At 40.0% G+C, this 24,316-nt stretch overlaps 2 protein-coding genes across 4 annotated transcripts; one reads left to right on the top strand and one right to left on the bottom strand.

The window, feature by feature from the left end:
* The first annotated feature begins 10,264 nt into the window (after positions 1-10,264).
* Positions 10,265-14,748, top strand: LOC139390659 (PDZ domain-containing protein 11). Of its 3 annotated transcripts, XM_071137931.1 has the most exons (7): positions 10,265-10,332; positions 12,531-12,634; positions 12,745-12,885; positions 13,034-13,132; positions 13,432-13,492; positions 13,633-13,701; positions 13,776-14,748. In XM_071137931.1, exons 2-6 carry the CDS (start codon positions 12,542-12,544, stop codon positions 13,665-13,667), a joined length of 429 nt encoding a protein of 142 aa, XP_070994032.1. In that variant the 5' UTR covers positions 10,265-10,332; positions 12,531-12,541; the 3' UTR covers positions 13,668-13,701; positions 13,776-14,748. The 3 variants fall into 3 exon arrangements, with proteins under 3 accessions (XP_070994032.1, XP_070994030.1, XP_070994031.1); XM_071137929.1 differs by having other exon boundaries at positions 13,633-14,748; XM_071137930.1 differs by having other exon boundaries at positions 10,307-10,610; positions 13,633-14,748.
* A 704-nt stretch (positions 14,749-15,452) lies between these two features.
* On the bottom strand, positions 15,453-24,234 carry LOC139390658 (START domain-containing protein 10-like). The gene is made up of 6 exons (XM_071137927.1): positions 23,406-24,234; positions 21,785-21,932; positions 21,178-21,281; positions 18,615-18,732; positions 18,415-18,467; positions 15,453-17,233 (listed from the first exon to the last, which is right to left on the bottom strand). The coding sequence occupies exons 1-6, from the start codon at positions 23,592-23,594 to the stop codon at positions 17,018-17,020; spliced, it is 828 nt and encodes a 275-aa protein (XP_070994028.1). The 5' UTR covers positions 23,595-24,234; the 3' UTR covers positions 15,453-17,017.
* Positions 24,235-24,316: the final 82 nt, after the last annotated feature.

Here is a 24,316-nt window from a genome sequence, read left to right as displayed (position 1 = left end):
CTAGCATCAAACATGTTAGTTTGCTATTTCTTAATGTAAAAACTGGCGCACTGGCCTATCGCAAGGTTTGGCTAGTTACCCGTCTTATAAAAGCTCCTTGCGCTCAGATGGGCGGGGTACTTTTTTTTAGTTGTGTCCTTAAAAACATTATCCAAAGTGCACATTTTGGACAGCGCTGATAGGGATATTTAAGACCAACCTAAAGCTGGTTATAGCAGTAACGCAGTTGGTTATGGCACGAATTTTGGCAGTGGAAACGCACCCTATCCAGTCATGACGCAAGTGTAGCCTCATGTGCTTTTGGTGCCTGTACACTTTGTATTTTATCAAGCATAGCCTCCCTTCCACTCAATGAAGTTTTTTTTTTTTTCTGCCCAATGCAATCGGAAAGTAGTCAAGACTGTCGATAAAGGGTTTGGCTCCTGAGACCGCTTGGAAATAAATCTTAAATCACTAAGTATTTATTAAAATATTAAGTTTGAGAGGAGTGAAACCCTCCAGGGTCTGCGTTGTTCTAATATTACATGCCCACTGTGGGAAATGTTCTATTTTTTCATTTAACCTTTATTTAACCAGGAAAAGTAATCTGAGACCCAGAGTGTCTTTTTGAAGGGAGACCTGGCCAAGAAGGCAGCAACAATCAATACATTAAATAATTAAAACATTTAACAATACACTACAATACAATAACATGATCCAGCCTAAAAAAGGCTTTTACACTCCTCTGTAAAGGTCTCCCATCAACATTTTAAATTAATTCAGTGGCACTAACATATCTAGATGAATCATGGATTGTAGACTATTCCATGCGTCTGGTGCACAAGAAGAGAAGGCAGTCTTGCCTGATACTGTACATGTCCTGGGGACTTTAAGTAGAAACCACCTAGCAGACCGGGTATGGTAACTGCTGGTGGTGAAGGAGACCAGACTACAGAGGTAAAGAGGGAGTTTACCCAAAAAGGCTTTGTAGATGAACACATTCAAATGTAGCTTTCTGCGCATTTAAAGTGAGGTCCAACTCACCATGGTGGGTGAGTGACTTGGTATTTGTAATAAAGGTCATGAATTTTGATTTTATGTACATTCAAGACCAGTTTGAGACCATAAAGGGAGGCCTGCGGTGACTGAAAAGCAGTCTGGAGCTCTTCAACAGCCTGAACCAGACAAGGAGCGCATGCATATGATTGTATCATCTGCATATAGATGTAACTTTGCTGGTTGCATCCCATTTCCCAAATTGTTAATAAAAATGTAGAACAACACAGGAGCTAAAATGGAACCCTGGGGCACACCACTATTAATCTCAAGATTGTCAGTATATACACATTGTGTTCTGTCAGAAAGATAGTTCCTCAACCAATTTACTGCCCCTTCACTGAGACCAATGTTACTAGCTAGCAACAATTCATGGTCAACTGAATCAAATGCCTTTGATAAATCAACAATGTTGCTTTTTATCAAGTGCATTTATGATGTCATTTGCCACTGCTATAGCTTCAGTTGTGGTGCTGTGCCCCGATCTAAAGCCAGACTGAACCCTGCTCAGTATGTTCTTTTCAAATAATATGTTGTTTAACTGAGTTCACTAGGGAGTCATAGACTTTGGCCAGGATAGGGAGTTTAGAGATAGGACGATAATTAATAGCATCTGAGGGATCTCCACCCTTTAGCAGTGGGAGAACATAAGCTGATTTCCAAAGGCTGGGTATGGAATTGGTCAAGAGACTCAAGTTGAAAATATGAGCCACAGGCTCAGTAATAATACCAGCTGGTATCTTTAAGACGTAGGGGGTCCAGATTGTCTGGACCTGCAGACTGTTTAGTGTCTATTATCTTTAGTGCTGTATAGACCTCAGTATAAGACACAGGCTCAAAGTTAAAATGGTTCACATGAGGGCCTATATCATAGTTGACTGTAACAGAGCTTACATTAGAGGCCTGGGCCCACCATTATCAAAAACTGAACCAGCAGATATGAAATGCTTGTTAAAAACCCCTACAATATCTGCTTTATCATTCACTTCATTAGAATCTCTGTGACTGCATATAAATAGTAATCTGATTTGGACTTCCTAATCAATCATGTACATTTGTTTCTTACCGCTCTGAAGGAGGCCCAGTCAACAAGAGCATTTGTATGTCTAGCTTGAGCCCAAGAGACATTTCTCTTTCTAATTCGTTTTCTGAAAACCAAGGATTTTCCCTTCCACTGATTCTACATTTCTTCACAGGGGCATGCTTATCACAAATGGACACACATGTCATATAAAAATAGTCCCAGGCAGCGGTCAACATCGGGAATCAGACTTAACTGTGTCAATATTATAGTACAGATCCTGTAAGCACGCTTACTCACCAAACTGTCTAAAATGTATTTAAAAAATATAATGGGGTTTGACTTTGGTATGTATATATTTTCTAACACAAGCAATTGCACAGTGATCACTGACATTGTTACAGAATATCTAGGTCGATGTGTATTTGTGAGGGGTATTCGTTAGAATAATGTCAAATAGCGTTGATTTGTTAGGTGCTCTGGGTTCAGTCTTGTCGGCACATTAATTAATTGCACGAGATTCAGAGTCACATGGTTCTTTAAAATAGTACAGATGTCCTAGTTAAAATATCCTAAAATAATGAATGCATGAATGCAGAGTCATTTAGGTTGTGCAGGACATCAGAAAGAGAGTTACGTGCGTCTCCCGAAGACGAAGGGGTCTGTAGCAGCGACTACAATGATGTGGGATTCCTTATGTAACGGTATAGCTTCCATCCCACTCCTCGCCCCTACCTGGGCTTGAAGCAGGGACCCTCTGCACACATCAAAAACTGACACCGACGAAGCATCGTTACACACCACTCCACAAAAGCCACGGCCCCTGCAGAGCAAGGGGAACCACTACTTCAAGGTCTCAAAGCGAGTGACGTCACCAATTGAAACACTATTAGCGCGCACCACGGCTAACTAGCTAGCCATTTCACATCCGTTACACTTATATACGTTCACTTTAATCGCAAGCAATTCAAAATGTTTGGCTTTGGTAATAGAGATAATTTCCGAGGTGTTAAACTTGAATTTCACATAGATTGCAACCCCTCCTCCTTTACTCATCTGATCTGTTCTAAAAACCGCGGACCCATCAATAGTTATTTGTCACAGATTTCTTTAGCCAAGTTTCTGATAAAACCATTACGTCTGCATTTGTCGTATTGGCCAATATTCTCATCATGTCTATTTTTGGAAATAGACTTCTGACATTAACATGCAAGAGGCCAACACATGCTATGTTTGTAAAATCCTAGGGAGTCGGTAGAGATCGCATGGTATCTACCGGCCCAGAGGTCGGTCGCACATTAAACAATAAAAGCATAACAATTTATCTCAGTTGCCCAATGCGTGAGGACTTGTTGGAGCCAGCACCATTGTCAATAAAACGAGCGGAGTCTTTTGACAGAGAAAAAAAGTAATTCAAGAGTTTGACATTTTGGAAGTATGCCATCAAGTGTAGGTCCAGTTGCGTTTGAGAGTGGTACAAATGTAATTGCAGAGAGAGACCACGTTTCTGGTAGTATTGACATGGTCTCGTCGGAGTGTTTACAAATTGTAGGCCATAAAGATAAGATAATTCACTCACCCGACTAGTGAGTGAATCATTTATTTAACCTTTATTTAACAGTTAAGAACACATTTTTTATTTCGAATGACTGCCTACCCCGGCCAAATCCTCCCTAACGCGGACAATTGTGCGCCGCTCATAGGGCAGCCGGTTGTGATACGGCTGCGATGCTTGTAGACCGCAGCACCACTCAGGATCCATGAGGAAAGCATATCTCTCTTTTGTGGCTTGGGATGTGAAGAAATGTCAAATTAGCAATGAATGGGCTTTCATAAAGATACACCATTAGTAGTAATTTTACTCACATACATACATACAAGTTTGATTACACGACGAAGAGCAGGCACAGTAACATATACATAATGCCGGTTATTAGAGGTCTTTCAGCACAGGTGTGCAACGACCAGTCGATGTTGTGTAGAACGATGTAGATTTTCCCACGGCCGATGGTGCATCAGGTTAATCTGGCAACCGCTTCTCACACAAGCTTCGAACACTCCGACAGCCTCGCTGTATTTTGGTACACCAGAATTACATTAATTTCCAATCAAACGCTGCGTTTGCCTTGCAGCATTGCGTTGCAGAGGCAGTTGCAGTGCATACATTGGATTTATCGAAAGTATGCGTCAAACTGTATGCGTAGACGGCTTGACAGAAATGGTAGTAGAAGGTGAATGTTAAAACTTTTCCTGAATACATATCCAGATGATGCTGCGTACTATTTTGCGCTATTGCTCGCCGACAGACGTCACTGACTCGGCGCGCGCTCCAACTCCAAGAAGGTGTAGGCTACAGTTTACGAGCGACCCGAGGCAGAAAAAAGGCCTTTTCAATCAGATGTATTTGTGCAAGCAAATTTCGTAAAATAGAAACTGAGATCTAAAAAGAATGTTGTTATATTCAGCATCAACTTTCACATCAAAAGTGTTTGCTTCTGTAGACCGTATCAAGGTCATTAAAACATAAACAATGTCTGATACAGTTTGGTCCATTGTGGTCCTATGTAGTAAACCTCCCATAAATGCCCCATGTTATAATTGTGATGTTTGTATATTTTTTTATGACTCCATTTTTGTATAATGTTTTGCTCTACCCTAATTAATTGTATTGTACTTGGCCTATGTGGTGCATTTTGTTTGGTGTCTGTGTAACCCCTGTTAAAAGAAAATAACATAATGAAAAGATAATTACAACAACAAAAAAACTATGTTAAAACTCAGATCTCAAGGATCAGACATACAAACGACAGACTGATTGACTGCCATCTTGGATTGCCTGGAAATTATGGTGCCTGTAAGTGTGACATAGCCTATTTAAAACAAGTTGTTGTTTCGTTTTGTTTAGAATTTGATTCGAATTTTTCATTCTCTTTTTTAGTCCTTATTAAGAATGAATTGAATCTTGTTTATTGACAATGTTTGGCATGTCCATGCTCAGCTATAATGTCTAGCCCCTATATCAGTGTGAATGCTATTGAATTATAATTGCAATTACTTAGAACAATGTGGACTGCAGGTGGGTTCAAGTTAACCTATTTAGCAAAGATGGGATAGGTCTACATTTTGTTAGTTAGTTTCTATAAGCCACTTAACAAATATAACGGACTAACATTGGAATTTGAGTTGATTCCAAGACAATATACAAAAGACCGTTAATACACAACCCGAAGCAACCACATACAATACTTTGCCATGGAGCACGTTCTGATTCAGGGGCCAAGTCTCAACACATCCACAACTTGTTAATTCATCAAAACTTAGTCTTTTTGCACACCAACGCCAGCAAGTTCAGCGATAATTGTGATAGTGAAAATAGCTAAAATATTTCTGACACACCCCTGAACCTATAGCGCTACTGCCTGTGCTTAGATTTACCATTGTGTTTGTTATAGTTTCATCGTGTGTTGACACAAGTAATCTATCTAAACCTTAACATGCTGAGTGTGTCTCACGCAAATAAGACCATCGAGCTCAGCTAACGTTAGCTAGCTAGATAGTTACAGTAGCGAGTAGCGACCATAGCATATTTGCCAGCTTTAGCTAGCTAGCTGGTCAAGGTTAGAAAACTAGCTAGCTAGCGTTTCGAACTAATCCAAAACAACTCCACAGATTGCATAGAACGTCTATTCTAAACTAGCTAGCTAGCCTAGTTGGTAGGCCCAACAAAAACTACAGCTAACCTTAGCTACCTATGCTAACTCGTCCAGCAGAATTCTTGTATGCAGAATTCATGTATCCAAAAAGGTTAAACAAATTGCATGGAAAGCGTACTTTCTCTCTCCTGTTTTTACATTTTTGACCTACAACACTTCGTTTTTTTAGTGGCAATCGTTAATGTCTGGAATTTGCACACTGACCTTCTTGACCCAGTTCTTTGCACACTGTTACATTGTGTCAATATGCACATTCGAGGTTGTCATTATTTCGTGCCTTTTGTGCAGATGGGCAAGACCTTGACTTGATGTGAGAAATAAATAATTGCACCAATGCATCACATCCAATTGTGAGAATGTTCATCAATAGTGAAACTCTTGCAGGGTTTGTCTTATGACCATTTTAAGTGCATTTATAAAACATTATTCAACCAAGCTTATTACAATTTGGCCAACACAAATGACTCTCAAAAGTTTAACCATAATTCGGTGCTATCCGGGATCCTTGGGACGCCCTACCCTAAACCATAACCGTAGTCATTTGAAATGTCAACTTCAATATGGTAGAGACATCCCAAGGATCCAGAATTGCACAAACCTTTGGTGCAGAGTTGGTCAATGAGGTGGTCAATTTTCAATTGGCTAACACGTATCACATGGTTTTTGCAGGCTGAACATGGTGCATTGGGATGTTATCGTAAACTTTAACATTTGTAACAACCATGGTAACAAGTATTTGTTGTTACACCCCTGTAATTACAGACTGCAGTTACCACCAGTTAGTTACAGTACATGTTGTTATTACAGTGTAACTATGAATTATTACAATTAATTACAACACTTGCCCCATGTTTCAAAGCTAAATGGTTGTTGCAGAAATTGACCCACTACTACTGTTTACTTTGTGCATCTACGTCATCTGTCTACCTAACCTAACCTACCTGAGCCATCACCTTATGCATTACTGCCCCACAGTGGCAAGAAGTGACATCTCCAAAAACACAAACCCTACACAACACATATGGCTCCAAGACTCCCCACACATAGGATACTTTCTGGTCTTTAACACCAAAACTAAAACTGAAACTAAATTAAAAAAAACAACATTGGGATAAAAATCTAACTAGTAAATCAGATCTGAAACCTAACTGAAATAAAAACCCAAGCACAGGCTACTTTCTGTTCTTTAACACCAAAACTAAAACTGAAACTAAATATTGTAAAACCAACTGTGATAAAATTCCAACTAGTAAATGGGATCTGAAACATAACTGAAATGAAAACACAAAACTATAATAACCCTGGAGGGAACTGACCAGACGTGAGAGTTGTTAATGAGACTTAAAGTCCTTTCAACAACAATACCTACACTTCTAACCTTTAAAAGCTCAACAAAATACATTTAAGACTTTGTTTCTGTTGGAAATGGTCACACAAATTATTTTCTCCTGTGCTCTTGGATGAACATGATGAAGATGAACATGTAAGCTACAAAGGCAAAAAAGCACAGAAGGTATGAAAGGATGGACTTTGGAGTTTAGCCTAGCTGATCTATTTTCAATGTGGGTGTCATCTGCCTACTGGGGACCACCCCATACCAACTTTATTAATTAACCCATCTAGGCATAATACATGTTTGAACAGAGATATATCCATTTATTCTCATCAGACCACAACAGTCCTATGCAGGCTACACCTTGAAGTGCAACAGCACATAGGCTATCTTATGTCTGGAGCAGATGTTATGGACACACACACACACTGTGTCTCGGCATCTTAACTGAGCACTTGACCATGTTCGAAAGAAATGAGAAACTCATACAGTACCAGTCAAAAGTTTGGACACACCTACTCATTCAGGGGTTTTTCATTTATTTTTTACTATATTGTATAATAATAGTGAAGACATCAAAACTATGAAATAACACATATGGAATCATCTTGTAACAAAAAAAGTGTTAAACCAATCAAAATATATTTTATCTTTGAGATTCTTCCAAGTAGCCACCCTTTGTCTTGATGACAGCTTTGCACACTCTTGGCATTCTCTCACCCAGTTTTACGACTTTACAACCACGTCGTAAATTCCTTGCAGAGACTCTTGTCTCCCTGACCATGCAGTATGGGAGAGAGACCAAAGGAACTCAGTAGACCAAAGGAACTCTCCCGCCAAATTCTACTACATCCCAGAACAATATTCCTATTTTGGAGAATGTGAAACGGTTGGAGGAGAAGCCAGTCCGTTTTGTTTTGACATCATCTATGTGTGACTTCTTCTCACAGAGGAGGCCGAAAGCCTTCCCCTTCAGATTCTCCTTCTGAATCCTCACCATGTTTTCCTCCACTGAGTCATTCACTATGAACTTAGTGATGACAACGTCTCTATTCTGGCCGAGGGGGTGACAGCGGTCCATACCCTGGTCCTCTGTTGCTGGTTTCCAGGCTGGGTCCATGAGGAAGATGCACGAGGCGGTGTGAGGTTTAGCCCCACACATCCGGCTTTGATTGAAAGAAACATGAATAATGGTCTGCAGGGTGCATTGCTCTGAAACTCCTGGATGACCTGCGCCCACCTCTTCTGGCTCAGTGCCGTCCAGGCGCACAAACCTGAACACCTCCTCCTAGAGAAAGACCTCCAGTAGAGTGAGGAAGTACAGATTATTTCTGCTGTTGTCCTCACTGTGCGGTCTGAGCAGGCTAGACATTAGAGTCTCCACTTTGGAGGTTGCTCTCTTCTTCTTCCTGAGGAAACTCCACCAGCTCACTGACCTTGATCTGGCCTCTGCACAGAGGTCACCGTGCCTGTTCGCTTGTGCTGTACAGTTTATGACCATTTCAAGAGATAATACAAAGTCCACCTTTTTAACATGTAGCATTTCACTATCCCTCGGTTGATGAGAAACCTTCACTGGTCTTGGTGACTCTACTACCATTGCTTCTTCCCTGCCACTTGTTCCTCCGATTTTCTCACCGCCTCCAGATAGGAGACAGGCACGACACTCCTTACCCTTGCCACCTCATTTTCCCTCACCCTAACAGGGCACTACAATAAATCAGGTGCATGTTCACCTACACCTCAGCCCTGATTTGAAAATCCATGCAGGAAACATTCCACTCCATGTCTTTTTGAGTCTTAACACACGCTTCTTCTGCTCCGCAGACACACAAAAAATCAAAATAAGACCACGTCTTGTAACTCTCCCGACTCCACACTTTCTTCCAACACATTCCAGATGTTCCTGGGGATGTTAAACGGATTTCCCACGTAGCATTCATTCAAAACCCTGACTCTGATCAAAAAACTAGTCTAGTGGCTTCCTATTTTCCAACATAGCTTTACTTCTCGTTTCCCTTTTTCTTCGCCACTGTAACCCACTCATTCCCATTTTCTGTACTATTAGCTTCACTCGACTCACTAGTTTCAAACAAAACCTCAGTTTCCGCCATCTTCCGTCCGTCTGCTCTCTTCCTGGGTCCGATTGGCTCACGGTCTTAAGTGAAAACAAATCTTCCAATTAGCTGATTCACCTTCTACGCCCACTTCCAGGCACTCAACTGACCAGAATAGTAAACACAGCCAGCAAAGTAACTGGTCGACCATAGGCAGGTTTGAGCAGTCTGTTACACAAGGCAACCAAAAAGAAGGCACTGGCTGTCATTGGTGACTGCTTCCACCCTCAGTTGGAGAGGCTTCCCTCTGGCCAGCGCTTCAGAATGCCAATGGCCAAGAAGAATGTGTTCAAACATTAATTTGTTCCTTGTGCTGTTGGAATACTAAATGCAAACTAAATTGTATCAGTATATGTACTTATCTATCCAGTGCAGTTGGGACAGCGGTCGGTTGTGAGGGAATGTATTAATGTTTTTGGTGTATGCAAAATGATGGACTGACTGGTTTAAATGTGTATGCATATGTGACCCTTTTATTTATTTTGTTTTACATTTTTATTTACATTTTATTATTTTATTATGCACACAACAAATACAAAAAAAACAGAGATATACAAACAAGAGTACATAAACTTAACAGACAGGGGTATTACATATCAAGATTCATTTTCAATTTGTTAAATACTTTTATGGTGCGTATTGCTTTTTTGTTTTTACATTTACTGATCATTTCAAAATAATATTTCAATTCTATCTTAAATAATGTGAAAAGGGGTTTGTTCTCTGCCCACTTCATTTTAAGGACAAAGAATCTTCCATGAAAGATAAACAAATTAAAAATGGAAGTTAAATCAGGGTCCATATCATTTGGTTCAAAATAAAACATAATATAGAGTCTTTCAAATTAATATTAATAGAAGATTTTATTTTCAAAGAAACAACTAACTCACACCAAAATCTTCTGACATAAGAGCAGTCCCAAAATAAATGGTCAAGAGTCTCTGGGTCACAGTCACAAAATACACATTTGTGTATTTGTAAGCGACTTTGGAAGGTGATTCTAAAGAAACAATTCCATCCTTGATGGACAATAAAGTTTTATTATTTTCTATGCAGTTATCCATCACTCGTCAGCAGGGCGTGGCTTGAAGGGGAAGTTGTCTTTTTTGCCTGGTAAGATTGTTTGTTGCTATTTGTAGCTAGCTAACAGTAGATTACATTAATACAATAACGGTGTTTATATTTTGGATTCATTGTAACATTTAAAGTCATCTGTAGTTTACTTGCTACACTTGCGTTATTTTGTAAGAATGACGATGGTGCAGCTCGTAATCACCGCCTAAGCTAGCTAGCTAACTGGTGATAGCTAGCGAACAACAAATGTCAGGACACGCTTCCCAGCTGGCACGAGAGGAATATTGATTTTGTTCTTGATATTTTCGACAACAAGGGTAATATTCTCACATATTAACAATGTATAACATTGAAAGAGTTTCCAATACATTTCAGAGTTTATTTCTGTGGTCAAAGCCGTTCCCAGTGGTCTAACTACACTAATGAAAACTCATCTTAGTTTTGGGAATGATCACAAAGTTTATCCAGAACTCAGATTGGAAGGCGTGGGCTTACTTGAGAGATCTTGTTGTAATAAATATATACGACAAATTCTTCGTTCACAAAACCAACTTACACCGAGAGGAACGTTTTTCTGGAACATGCTTATTCCTGACATTGTCTGGAAAAATGCATGGTTAAAGGCCTTACAAATATTGTATACCAAACAAAGTTAAGGAAGTGCACTTCAACATTTTACGTAAGATATATCCATGTAATTCTATGATATCCAAATTTGTGGCTATTGATTATATCAGCGTTTTCTGTGAAAAGGGTGAGAATCTGTCTCACTTGTTCTTTGAATGTAAATTTGTGTGAGAATTTTGGGAAAACCTTGCAAAATACTTATTTACCATTATGAACACTGCCTGTGTTTTTGACATGAAATATATATGTTACTATTGCAATGATAACAAGACCAAATTATTTTTTAAAATGTATTCTTGTTGCCAAATACTTAATACACAAAAAAAAATTCTATACCATAATTACACTTTTCTGATTGGTTAATGTTTTAATAAAATAGTTGAATTCAGAGTGAATAACAACAAGAATAACATCTTCCTGAATCATTATAATAAGATTTTTTCAGAGTGATTACAATTGCACTCAAATTTATTTTTTGTTTATTTTATTGATCTTTTTTGTATGTTTGTGTATTTTCTTGTTAATACCTGTGTTTTGTTTTGTTAGAAATGTTTGATGTAGCAATGTAAGTTGATTTTTGTATTATGAATAAAAAAATGTCAGGACAGGTTGCGAACATGAAAAGCAGGCACTAATGGCTGAGCCAGTAACGTTTATGAAATTTGATTCGAGTCCCTGTTCAATAAGTTATTGTCTCGCTTATACTGTTATTGCAGTAGCAAACCTCCTGTGATTATTTATTGCCTTATTTTATTTAGCCAAATTGCCTGTACATCTAATTTTGCCAGCGCAAAATAAGGTCTCTGAATTCCTCTCGCCTGTCCATGACAAAATTAACCCCTCCCTTTTAGAAAAAAAAGTAAGTTGCACCCCAGCAAAATCGTGAATCACTAATTAAGCATTGACGCAAAACAACGAAGTGCACTTGACCGGTAGAATTGTTCCTCATTGAAATCGCTAAGAGCCAATTTATGCTTGATCTGAAATGTGGGCCTCTGGAGTTACGCAGAGGCCAAATTTATCTCCGTATCGCATCGCCATGCTCTTCTCAAATGTTTTAACAGTGCAGCGACGCATTGTAACAATGCCAAATTGAGCACTGCATCTCGGTGCAAGAGGCATCACTGCAGTCCCTGGTTCGAATCCAGGTTGCATCACATCCGGCTGTGATTGGGAGTCCCATATGGTGCGGCGTACAATTGGCCCAGCATCGCCAGGGTAGGCCGTCATTGTAAATAAGAATTGTTCTTAACTGACATGCCTAGTTAAATAAAGGTAAAATATATATATATATATATATATATATATATAAAATTAATTCAATTGATGGACAGTAGATGAAGGCGGGAGGTCCTGTATAAACACACTCACTTTCTTGACAACATCTTTCACAACAGCTCTGCGCTGCTCCGCAAAGCGCAAGAAGTATGAATGCCCTGACTTCTGCATAGGTCATATCACCGTAAATGCTGCACGGCCAATGCAGACATTCGGATTGACCATGCAGCGCCATTTAGTGTCCCACAGCCTCCAAACAGACATAACATATTGTTTTGGAGAGACTATTGCATGCTGTAATGATCATTGCCTATGCTTTTTTTAACCAATAGGTTTTGAAACCATGGACCAAAAGATCCCGTATGATGACTACCAACTCCCAGTTGTCTTTTTGCCTTCCTACGAGAGTCCCCCAGCATGGATAGCCCCGCAGGAGGTATGAGCCTGACATGACATCCATACTCTGTCATAACACTGGCAACATTCAGTCTAGGGCGCCGCCACCACAGATCTTCAACGATGTTCCCTCTGTGTCTGTCTGTGTAGCGTATCCACCATCCTGACTACAACAATGAGCTGACCCAGTTCCTGCCACGCACCATTGTGTTGAAGAAACCTCCGGGGGCACAGTTAGGCTTCAACATCCGTGGGGGCAAGGCCTCTCAGCTGGGCATCTTCATCTCCAAGGTGTGTGTGTGTATGTGTGTGTGAGAGAGGATGAGGCTGGTGCTACTGCCCAATTAGGGCTGATCTATCTAGCCTACACTTCTAAGGCTCTGAAATGTTGGCATCTCTGTTTTCTCCTATCTCCTTCATCTCTCTGTGTGTATGATAGGTGGTCCCAGATTCGGACGCCCACAGAGCAGAGCTCCAGGAGGGAGATCAGGTGCTGTCTGTCAATGAAGTGGACTTCCAGGACATAGAGCACTCGAGGGTCAGTGATGCACTGTATAATGTACACACCAGTGGAGGCTGGTGGGAAGGACTATGGCTGGAATGGAATCAATGTAATAGTACCAAACACATGGAAACAATGTGTTTGACTCTGCTCCATTGATACCGCTCACCCTCCTATAGCTCCTCCCACCAGCCTCCTCTGGTACACCACACTATACCTCTTGATAAATCTCATTACTTAATTTTGTACTGCAGCACTAACTTATGTTTATAAAAATATTCACACTTTGCGGGCATACATTTGTCACTCATAGAAAACGTTTCTTCTCCTCTCAGGCTGTTGAGATTCTGAAGACTGCCAGAGAGATTCTGATGAGGGTGCGCTTCTTTCCCTACAGTAAGTGTTGCCATCACCTGCTCCGCCATCTAATATTTTAGGTGCCTAAATTGTATCTGATGCCATTATTGCCTCAGTTTCTCCTCTCCAACCTGTGAAGTTTTAATAATGGTTGTTATATAACTTCCTGTTTCCCATAGACTACCAGAGACAGAAGGAAAGGACTGTGCATTAGGTGGCAGACGAGTTCCCCGGGAGAGAGTGTGTGAGTGAGTGTCCGTCTTGTAGGAGTTGATGCCCTTGGTGGATAGACCTGCACTTCACTAGTGTCCTCCTCCCACAGACTACAGCCCCTGTCCTCCGTTTCAGCCTAAGGATGAACGACCGCATGACAAACTGGATCCACCCCAGGACCACGTAAAGACATTGCATTCCCCCTCCGGATACTAAACGATGCACACTGCTTCAGATGCTGAAAGGATGTTGTTATGTCAGGTGTTCACTCACTTACACAGTGAGTCATGCCCTGAAGACACGACATAGAGTAATGTATATTATTTACATACCATAATGCTCCAGGTCCCTAAAAGACAGGGTCCTGAAAAGGGGACGTTTCTGTTTTTGCTGAGTTTATAGACATACACACGCTTCGGAAAGTATTCAGACCCCTTGACTTTTTCCACATTTTACGTTAGCCTTATTCTAAAATTACATTGTTTAAAAAAAATTGTTGCCTTTATATTTTTGTTCAGTGTATTTATATACATTTATACACAGCTTAATGATATTCCAAAAAACATTATAATGGACCGAGGACCTGATAATGCCTTGATACTATAAAAGATGAAGTTCATTTTAATATGAAATGTTTCAGTTATCTAAGATAACATTTTTCCAGGCTAGCTATTACACAAAAAAACTGTAGAACTATTATTAAACAAATTATATTTGACATAACATGTCGACTATTAAGGTGCCAACATCCTTCATTCAAACATGGCGACACCATAATCTCATAAATTAATACTTGCCTTGTATGAAGCTCGATACATTAAACAAAATCACATTGTTTCATGTGCCGTAGTTTAGGATCCATCACTTATAAAATGTCAGCACGGAATGAGTTCCAAATCTGTTTTTACATGTCAAAATAGATTAGATGGTGTAAATAAATCACTCGTCCATTAATGACCCTAAAGATGGAGTCAGGATAGTAGAACCTGTTTTCACTGTGTCAACTCTATCTTCTGTCCTGTGACCCACTTCACAGATCATGCTCTTGTAAAACACTAAATAAAACACGTCTAAACTCTCAAGCCTTGCTATAACTTTATTTGATCTTCTGTGACGTAGATATCCGTCACTGGCCGCGGGCAGCATTTGGTTCTTTAACGCACACACACATTCATCACTCCTCCCTGCTCCGTTATAAGATAACTTGTGTGTCGACCCATATTGTTAACTTAACTTCTGTCTTAGTGCATACATTTCACACTTGTCAGTGTTCATTTTTAATATAAGTAATATGTATTATACTTATCTATGTTGTGGATGAGTGCGTTTGTTTGTTCTGTTCCTCTATCTCTGTAGCTTCCGGGTATGCTGGATAAGGACCCGAGCAAAGGGAATTGGGATGACTTTGTAGTGCCTGTCCCAAATGGCTCATTACTGTAATGGGCATATTAAAAGACACTGTCAGTAGTGATGTAATTTTGTAAATGTTATGTGGTGATATTGTTTAAAAAACATGTTGCAATGTATATACTTTAGTATGTTTAGTTAATGGAAAATGTAGGTTTGACTAGGTAATTGCTTAATTAATTAGGGTTAATTGTTCTGAGGGGAGGGGCTAGCCCTACAAAAGGAGCCTCTCTTTCAGTTCACGGGAAGGCCATTTTGGATTGAGCTGTGAATGGGGCAGCATTGTTTTTAGCTGTCCCATAAGGTATACGTTTGATGGCAGTACTGTTGTTTTTGTTCTGGAATCACTTTGTAAATAAACACCCTGAAGCACAGAAGAACATTTGCGGCTCCGCCATCTTTTTATTTTGATAGAGGTTGAGTTTTCCAGTATAGCCTTCTGGCCTACTCTACGTGACAGTGACACATTTGGTTTCCTCTTTCAATGAAAGAATCATTACATGGTTACAGAAGCTTAATCAGGTCATGTAGGTTAAATCAGGTTGGGGCGGCAGGTAGGTTAGAGCGTTGGGCCAGATCGAATCCCCGAGCTGACAAGGTAAAAAAAAAAGTCATGTAGGCTAAGTCAGGTCATGTAGGTTAAATCAGGTCATGCGCCACATGCAACTACAATATGTTCCCTGAAACACAAACACCCTCCCTTCCTGAGAAAAACAGGTCTCCCTGTATTGCTCCAGTGACACCACAGTAGATTAACTTGTTGTTCCACTTTGAGTTTCTGTTGGGGGGGGGTTGACAGACTGTCACAGCAAAACACTGTAATTACACACACATACACGTGAACCTTATCTGAGGTTTATTAAAAAATTTAAAAAACTTTACAATCATTTGTCTTCAAAGTCGAGTTCAAGAGCTGTATGCAAGGCTAACTTCAGAATCCTTGCTTGCTCTGTCATGACATTACTTATCAGTAACTTTATGAAAATAAATACACTTTAAAAGGGGTAAGATCTATGATGGTGATTCTTCAGGTAAACACAAAAGAAATCATACAATTCACTGTGTACATTTGTTAAAATACTATGTGTGATATTTTGCTAAAACTATTTCCATTTAATTAAGTCACCATTGGTTCCTATATGCAGTGCCTACAGTAAGTCCAAAGCATGCATACCAAGCATATATACCAAGGGTATATAACCAGCAATGGAATGAATTCCACTGTCTCCCTCCCAGATTGCACAAACTTTCAATAAATACCAATTTGGGAACCTACAGAATAACAAGGCACTTTCTGTGTAGTCATACTCATGGTTTCCAGTCATAAAGACAATAGTGAAATACAATGTAGCTCAAAAAACAAGTATTCCATCAAATAAAAAACATCATACACAAATACATCTTTTCACTTTAATTATACTCAGGAAATCAAAACAGCCAATCCTGGCTTTTCTTTAACTTGGTTCTGAATTATTCCAAACCTCATATCAAATTGTATAAAAAACTATCAAGCATGGCTGCTAATATAAAATACCTGATGCTGTCGTTTCTAAAAGTAGCTGTACGTAACAATCAACAACCAAGTCCATCTAGCACCTCTGCCAGTGCATTGTCTGGAGTCGGCACAGTTCGTTGGCAAAAACTGGCTGCATTATCAGTTCAGGTGGAGGGGAAGAACCAGAATTCCCACTCGTTGGTATGTTGTTCAGCTCCATAAGGCCAAACAGATGTAAACAGTTTATTCTCTCGTCCTCCATATAGGCATAAATAGTGGTTTATAAGGGAAAAACTGGATAAGTACAAAATAAATTGGGGGTGGATCTTAAAACTTTAAAGATTGGGATCATGTGCCATGGAGAGGTTGAGGACTTGAGTCTTTAGGTCTGCATGAGCTTGTCCATCCATCCTCTCTTGTCTAGGCTTCATCCCCTCTGACAGACGTGCTCAGCTGCTGTCCTCTGCTTTGTTACTCTCCTGAATGTCCAGCTGAGAGCTCTCATCTACATTCTCCAGAGAGTCTGCCCGCTGGATGGTCAGCTCGGCCGGGTCCATCATGGGCAGGGTGCTTTGCTCTGGGTACAACCAGGGCTTCTGATCTGGAGAGTTCTGCTCTTTCCACTCTGGGTAACTCTGGCCCGCCTTGTGCACACACTTCAGGACCTGCAGGGAGAGAGGAGTGCGTCAGAGAACGAGAGCTGAGCCTCAGCCTAGTTTTTCCCCTTCACCTCATTTTTTTTACAGTTCTGCCCTGAGTCATATGCATGTACAGTCCTTCAGAATGTATTCACACCTCCCAAAGCCTTCACTTTTTCCACTTGTTGTGTTACAGCCTGAATTTAAAATGGATTCAATTGAGATTTTGTGTCACTGGCCTACAGACAAAATACCCCATAATGTTAAAGTTAAATTATGTTTTTAGAAATGTTTACAAATTAATTCAAAGTGAAAAGCTGAAATATCTTGAGTCAATAAGTATTTTATGGAGGATGGATCAACAGCATTGTAGTTACTCCACAATACTAATATAATTGACAGAGTGAAAAGAAGGAAACCTGTACAGAATACAAAAACCCCAAAACATGAATCCTGTTTGCAATAAGGCACTAAAGTAAAACTGCTAAAAAACGTGGCAAAGAAATTAACTTCATGTCCTGAATACAAAGCGTTATGTGTGGCAAATCCAACAACATATCAACTGAGTACCACTCTTAAAAAAATTCAATTTAATCCATTTTCAAATTAGGCTCTAACACATCAAAATGTGTGGAAAAAGCCAAGGGGTGTAAATAGTTTCTGAAGGCACTGTACATAATGTAATGATATTACAAAGAGCGTAAGTGGGGTGCAATTTAAGATGAGCAGCTAGCTGTTAATCATTCATCATCAGGTTTCCATTCAATCACAGTTATGAGCCACACACACAGTCTTGGTTTCGCACACAAAGACACACCTTGCCCTGAATAGTTTCATGCTGCACATGCTATGAAACCAGAAGAACAAGTTCTACAGGGCTGCTGAGAGTCATTTTCTCTTCCTGAGAGACTTTAAATGTCCCAAAAAATAAAACAGAGCTGGACTGGACCTTCCAGTGGGTTTTTTATGGTTACCATGGTAATTTAAGGGACTTGAAACCCACTCTCAATATTCTTAAGATGGCAAGCTTTTACTACCTAGTTCAGGACAAGAATTACCATGGTAACACGCACAAACACACAGAGGTATTGGCTGATTGTTGCTTTGGAACCAAATTAAAAACCAGTTATAACTCTGTCGTCAAACACAAAGAAGCTACAGAATTGAGCAGAAGGAAGATTAGTGACAATGGCTGATATTATTCGTACCCTGGGAGCCAGAACCTGAGACGCTTTGTTCACCACCCACTTTGGAAGAGAACCTGAAATACAGAATAAACCACATAATCCATATTCACAGCAACTCTTGGTACCTGTAGTGTAACATACCCTGTATCAAATCTCTTTCAGTAAAGAAAAGACAACTGAAGCAGAGGATCTGAAGAAGGTCAGTGGACGGTGGCTCTCACCTTTGGGGTCAGCCTGTGAGAGGTAGGTAAAGGAGCAGCTATTGGGTCCTGTGGCCTTCACCAGGTAGCCAGTCAGGAGGGAGATGGCTCTCACAAGGTCCTTTTTGGGAGGATATTTCTGTGACGGAAGAAATAAGAACCAAATCAGCTGAGATTTTGGGCGTATGTAGAACGATGGAACATTCGGTACCTATTAGTAACTGAATGTTACGTTGCAATAAAAACATAATTTCTTCATCCCCATTAGAACCACCTCATCTTGTTAAATATACACTAGGTGGTTCTGTTATATGACTCATCTACAGTACCTTTCAAAATAATTCAGACCCTTTGGATTATTTCACATTTTATTGTGTTACAAATTATGATTACAATTAATTTAATTATCTTTTTTTTTGGCAACAATCTACACAAAATACTCTGTAATGTCAAAGTGGAAGAACAATTTATATATTTTTGTTAAGATTCATAAAATGTATTAAATAAAACAGTCTTTGCATAAGTATTCAGCTCCTGAGTCCATACATGTTGGCAATAATTACAGCTGTAAGTCTTCTTGGGTAAGTGCACACCTGGATTGTGCAATATTTGCCCATTAATGTTTTCAAAATTCTTCAAGCTCTGTCAAGATGTTGGGGATCATTGCAAGACAAGAATTTGAATGTCTTGCCATAGTATTTCAATTAGATTTAACCCTATCAGTCCCGAGACCCCAGCAAAAATCAGCTTTTCATTTTTTCTGACTTTCATTTATCTGCATGTCCAGCCCTTATAATTAGCTTCACAATGAAGTGTTTTACCATGTTCTTTTCAGGACATCCAGGTCTACAAGTACAACACAAAACTATTTGACATTCAAAAGTTGCATTCAAAAATTGGATAAAAATGAATTTATATGAATGTTGTAGGTACAGAAATTGTTTGCTCAGTGGGAAATTAATATCCAAATAGTCAGTGACAACTGTGTTGAGTTTGTGACAGCAACCATGTGAGTATTATAGACACTATGTCCTGGGATTTCCTATGACCTATGTAGATGAACCCCTCAGCTTCTAACGACTTGTGTAGCTTGTGAGGGACATAGAGCAAAACATGCGTGTTCGTTAGTCTCAGCGTTTCAGAAATACTGTAGCTTGAATACTTTGTAGCTCAAACCATTCTCACTCGACAGATATTTTCGTAAAAAAGACCCAGCCCCGGGCCCCTTCGAGATCCGCCCTTGTCTCACACAGAATAATGGTTGGTACCACCATTTTTAAAAGGGGTTAGAAGGCCTAAATCACACCGGTGGGACTCATCGGGTTGGGTCAAAACTGTAGCTTGGCCACTCAGGAACATTCACTGTCTTCTTTGTAAGCAACTCCAGTGTAGATATGGCCTTGTGTTTTGGGTTATTGTCCTGCTGAATGGTGAATTCATCTCCCAGTGTCCTGTGGAAAGCAGACTGAGCCAGGTTGCCTGTGCTTAGCCCTATCCCGTTTCTTTTTATTCTGGTAGCCCCTCAGTCTTTGCCGATTTAAAGCATTCCCATACCATGATGCAGTCACCACCAAGCTTGAAAATAAGGAGGCAGTTACTCAGTGATGTGTTGTGTTGGATTTACCCCAAACATAAGGCTTAGCATTTAGGCCAAAAAGTGTATTTCTTTGCCATGTTTTTTTTCTCAGTATTACTTAAGTGCCTTGTTGCATACAAGATGCATGTTTTGGAATATTGAGTATATTTGTACTCTTCTTTTCACTCTGTCATTTAGGTCATTATTGTGGAGTCCCTACAATGCTGTTGATCCATCCTCAGTTTCCTCCCATCACAGCCATTGAACTCTGAGGCCCCAATGGCCTCATGGTAACATCCCTGTACTGCAGCTCAGTTCAGAAGGATGACTGTATCTTTGTTGTGTCTCGGTGGTATAATACATCATCCACAGCATAATTATTAACATGACCATGCTTTAAGAGATATTCAATGTCTGATTTGTTATTGTTACCCATCTACCAATCACTGCCCTTCTTAATGATGCTTTCGAAAAGCTCCCTGGTCTTTGTACTTGAATCTATGCTCGAAATTCAATACTTGACTGAGGGACCTTACATATGTTGTATGTATGGTGGCAGAGGCATGCTTAATCATTTAAAAATCATGTCAACCCCTATTATTGCATACAGAGTGAGTCCATGTAACTCATGTGATTTGTTAAGCCATATTTGACTCCTGAACTAATTTAGGCTTGCCTAAACAAAGAGTCTGAATACTTAAGCAATGACTATATTCTAGTCTTTTTTTTTTTTTAAATGTTTCTTCAACTTTGACATTAAAATATTTTATGTATATTGTCAACAACAACAAAAAAGACAATTAAATCCATTTGAATCCCACTTTGTAACAATAAAATGTGAAGAAATCCAAAGGGTCTGAATACTTTTGCAAGGGCCTGTAGGAGGACAATAACTGCCATTGAACTATAGGAATGGTAGAGTGGAGACAGACTGCTGTCTATACTGGGTGGTTGCTAAGAGCCAGAGAGTCTACAGACCAAGGAGGTGAAGGTGCATGGCATACGTACCAGGTGTTTGACTGAGTAGTTAACGATCACATACTCGTCGTCCGTCACCTGCCACGAACGCAGCGTCACCACATCTCTGTTCCTCAGTGGTTTCGGACACAGCCCTGAAAACCAAAAGGGACAGCAACAAATGAAAAACTACTTGAGGAGAGCTTCCTACAAACACCCTCTTGTCATGGTAACCAAAGATTCCGAAGACCTTCAATGGCAGCAACTGCACTCTCGTGTAGACTACAAATACACTCTAAAACCAGCTCCCTTATGCCTTATCTGAACTCTTGAGGGCAGAATAAGAAGTACACCACAACTGCTGATGGAACCAATGCAATATAGTGCAATGGAAGTTAGTGAGAGAGGAGGCAATGGGAACAGAGACGCAGTGGAGGGGCACCATGGAGAAATGGGTTCCTCAAAGCAATGGGACAGTGGAAGGAATGTAAATAAAATACTTTACACCAGATTTACTGCACATTTTCACCTGTGGTCATCTTTGAACCACAAACGTTTAGTAAATTTGACCCGTCAGGTTTTTGCACTGTAAAGAAAGAGACAATGACAGAGGAATGTGGAATAGCACTTCTAACTCAAGCAAATAAGAGGCACGCACATGAGTAGTAGCCCACATCAGCGTTAGGGGAGAGACGGGCAATGTCAAAGCTCTCCAACATGGTGGGGTCCCACTTTTTGCGATACAGGCCATCATGAAGGACGTCGTACATGGTGGCGGCTGACACATCTTTTATGGTCATTCTGCACTGAAATCCAAACAGCAAAAGAGAGCATTGAAGTAAATTGATTATTGAAGTAACACAATAAATTAATTCCATCTCAAGATCAGGTCTTATCTGTTGAGTACTCACTACAATAAAATACGACACCAGATAAACCAATGGTCATGGAAAACTGGAAACCCCTAGGTGTTCTTGTAACAATGCTGCCACACAAAAACAAAAGGGTTGTGGTGGAAATGTGGAACAGAAACCCTGTGTTACGCTGTCTCCAAGGGACATTGAAATGTCAAAAGACTACTTAGCGCAGGGCTCTTCAACCCTGTGTCTGGAGAGCTACCCTCCTGAAAGGTTTTCGCTCCAACCCCAGCTGTAACTAACCGTATTCAGCTCATCAACCGGCTAATTATTAGAATCAGGTGCGCTAGATTAGGGTTGGATCAAAAACCTACAAGATGGCAGCTCTCCAGGAACAGGGGTGGAGAGCCCCGATAGAGATACATTGGAAAAGGTCAGGCAAAGGACAGGAATGGGTAAAAATGAGTCCTTTAATGCAATGTCTATTGCTCTATTCAGACTATGGGATTCATAATAGAAAACAGGATATTCCCATATTTTGTTAATATAGTTGACTATATATAGTTGACTGGAACGAATTGCAAAAATCACTGAAGTTGGAGACTTATATCTCCCCACTAACTTTAAGCGTCAGCTGTCAGAGCAGCTTACCGATAGCTGCAGCTGTACACAGCCCATCTGTAAATTGCCCATCCATCCAACCAACTACCAACCTCATCCCCATATTTGTTTTTCTGCTCTTTTGCACACCAGTATTTCGACTTGCACATCCTCATCTGCACATATATCACTCCAGTGTAAATTGCTAAATTGTAATTACTTCACCACTATTGGCCTATTTATTGCCTTACCTTTTGAACAAGTATACAGTACTTGGCCTATTTATTGCCTTACCTTTTGAACAAGTATACAGTACTTGGCCTATTTATTGCCTTACCTTTTGAACAAGTATACAGTACTTGGCCTATTTATTGCCTTACCTTTTGGACAAGTATACAGTACTTGGCCTATTTATTGCCTTACCTTTTGAACAAGTATACAGTACTTGGCCTATTTATTGCCTTACCTTTTGAACAAGTATACAGTACTTGGCCTATTTATTTGCACACACTGTAAACAGATGTTTCTATTGTGTTATTGACTGTACTTTGTTTACTCCATGTGTAACTCTGTGTTGCTGTTTGTGTCGCACTGCTTTGCTTTATCTTGGACAGGTCGCAGTTCTAAATGAGAACTTGTTCTCAACTGGCCTACCTGGTTAAATGAAGGTGGGGAAATATATATATATATATATATAGAGAACATATTTTGGTCAAACAACTCAACTGATCCATGACCATATACTGTTAAGTGTTAGTGCTAAAACATTAGGCTACACTACTGTGTATCAAATCGACAGATAAGTCAAGCCAGTGTCCTCACCTTTATCTTGTGAACTTTAGGGATGTTTTTGTTTCCTTGAGGGGATGATGCTACTGGGGCCACCTCGACCCAGACCTCCATTCCGTTCTTGTCATATTTACTGTACCAGTTGTCCGTTGACAAGGCTTGTCTTCTGAAGTCTGTGAAGACTGCCTCGTCTGGTATAATTCCCGAAAGAATTCGAGACATAATAACGTTCTGGATGAACGGGAAAAAGGGTAGCTACTTAATAAGCAGTAAAACAAGTGCGAAAGGCAATGCTAGTAAAGTCACTGAATTAATGTTGTGTATCCAGTCCGATCCTCCTGCCTCCAAAATGCTATTCTATTATGACAGTGAGATCAATCCGGATATACTCACTAATTATCATATCAAGTTAGACTGGATTTTTGTGCTGGATTCCTGACCCACCCAGCTTCCAGCCGAAAATAATGCAGAACAACTCTACACGTAACTGCTTCCGGAATTCACACAGGTAGCCTACTGGAATCTTTTCTTGTCTACACAGTGCACACATAGTTTTGGAATGAGAACAACTACTCCTAGTTTGTGTTAGCTCAACTTGGCTGACATTGGGAATGATGGTATCCCTAGATTTAATTCGTCTAGATTTCATTCGTACATAAAGTCCAGGGCCCAGTTTCCCAAAAGCATATTAAGGCTACGTCAACCGTTATAACCTTGGTAGGAGCATCGTTAAATCTCCGAGCTGTTTCCCAAAACCATCGTCACTAAAGTGATTATCGAAAACGCTCGTTATTTACCGACCACTCGTTGAACACCCAAGTATGTCGTTAGATGCTTTTTTGCCCTTCCGCGACACTTTATACAGACTTCCGCAAAACACAATCAAGACGTTTATCTGTCTTTTGTGCTGACAACTTCAGAAGGAATGTGACAACTACAAAGTT

Source organism: Oncorhynchus clarkii, chromosome 31 (assembly GCF_045791955.1).
Source record: "Oncorhynchus clarkii lewisi isolate Uvic-CL-2024 chromosome 31, UVic_Ocla_1.0, whole genome shotgun sequence".
In the NCBI taxonomy this organism is placed as follows: Eukaryota; Metazoa; Chordata; class Actinopteri; order Salmoniformes; family Salmonidae; genus Oncorhynchus; species Oncorhynchus clarkii.
This window is presented reverse-complemented; position numbering and strand designations above follow the sequence as displayed.

What these genes read in the sequence shown, in the direction of transcription:
- LOC139390659 (XM_071137931.1), top strand. Translation starts at nt 12,542, where the DNA reads ATGGACCAAAAGATCCCGTATGATGACTACCAACTCCCAGTTGTCTTT. An exon ending in CATGGATAGCCCCGCAGGAG is followed by an intron (nt 12,635 to 12,744) that starts GTATGAGCCTGA and finishes CTGTCTGTGTAG; the next exon opens with CGTATCCACCATCCTGACTA. An exon ending in GGTGCGCTTCTTTCCCTACA is followed by an intron (nt 13,493 to 13,632) that starts GTAAGTGTTGCC and finishes TGTTTCCCATAG; the next exon opens with ACTACCAGAGACAGAAGGAA.
- LOC139390658 (XM_071137927.1), bottom strand. Translation starts at nt 23,594, where the DNA reads ATGTCTCGAATTCTTTCGGGAATTATACCAGACGAGGCAGTCTTCACA. An exon ending in CTAAAGTTCACAAGATAAAG is followed by an intron (nt 21,933 to 23,405) that starts GTGAGGACACTG and finishes TTTGGATTTCAG; the next exon opens with TGCAGAATGACCATAAAAGA. An exon ending in CTCAGGTTCTGGCTCCCAGG is followed by an intron (nt 17,234 to 18,414) that starts GTACGAATAATA and finishes CTCTCCCTGCAG; the next exon opens with GTCCTGAAGTGTGTGCACAA.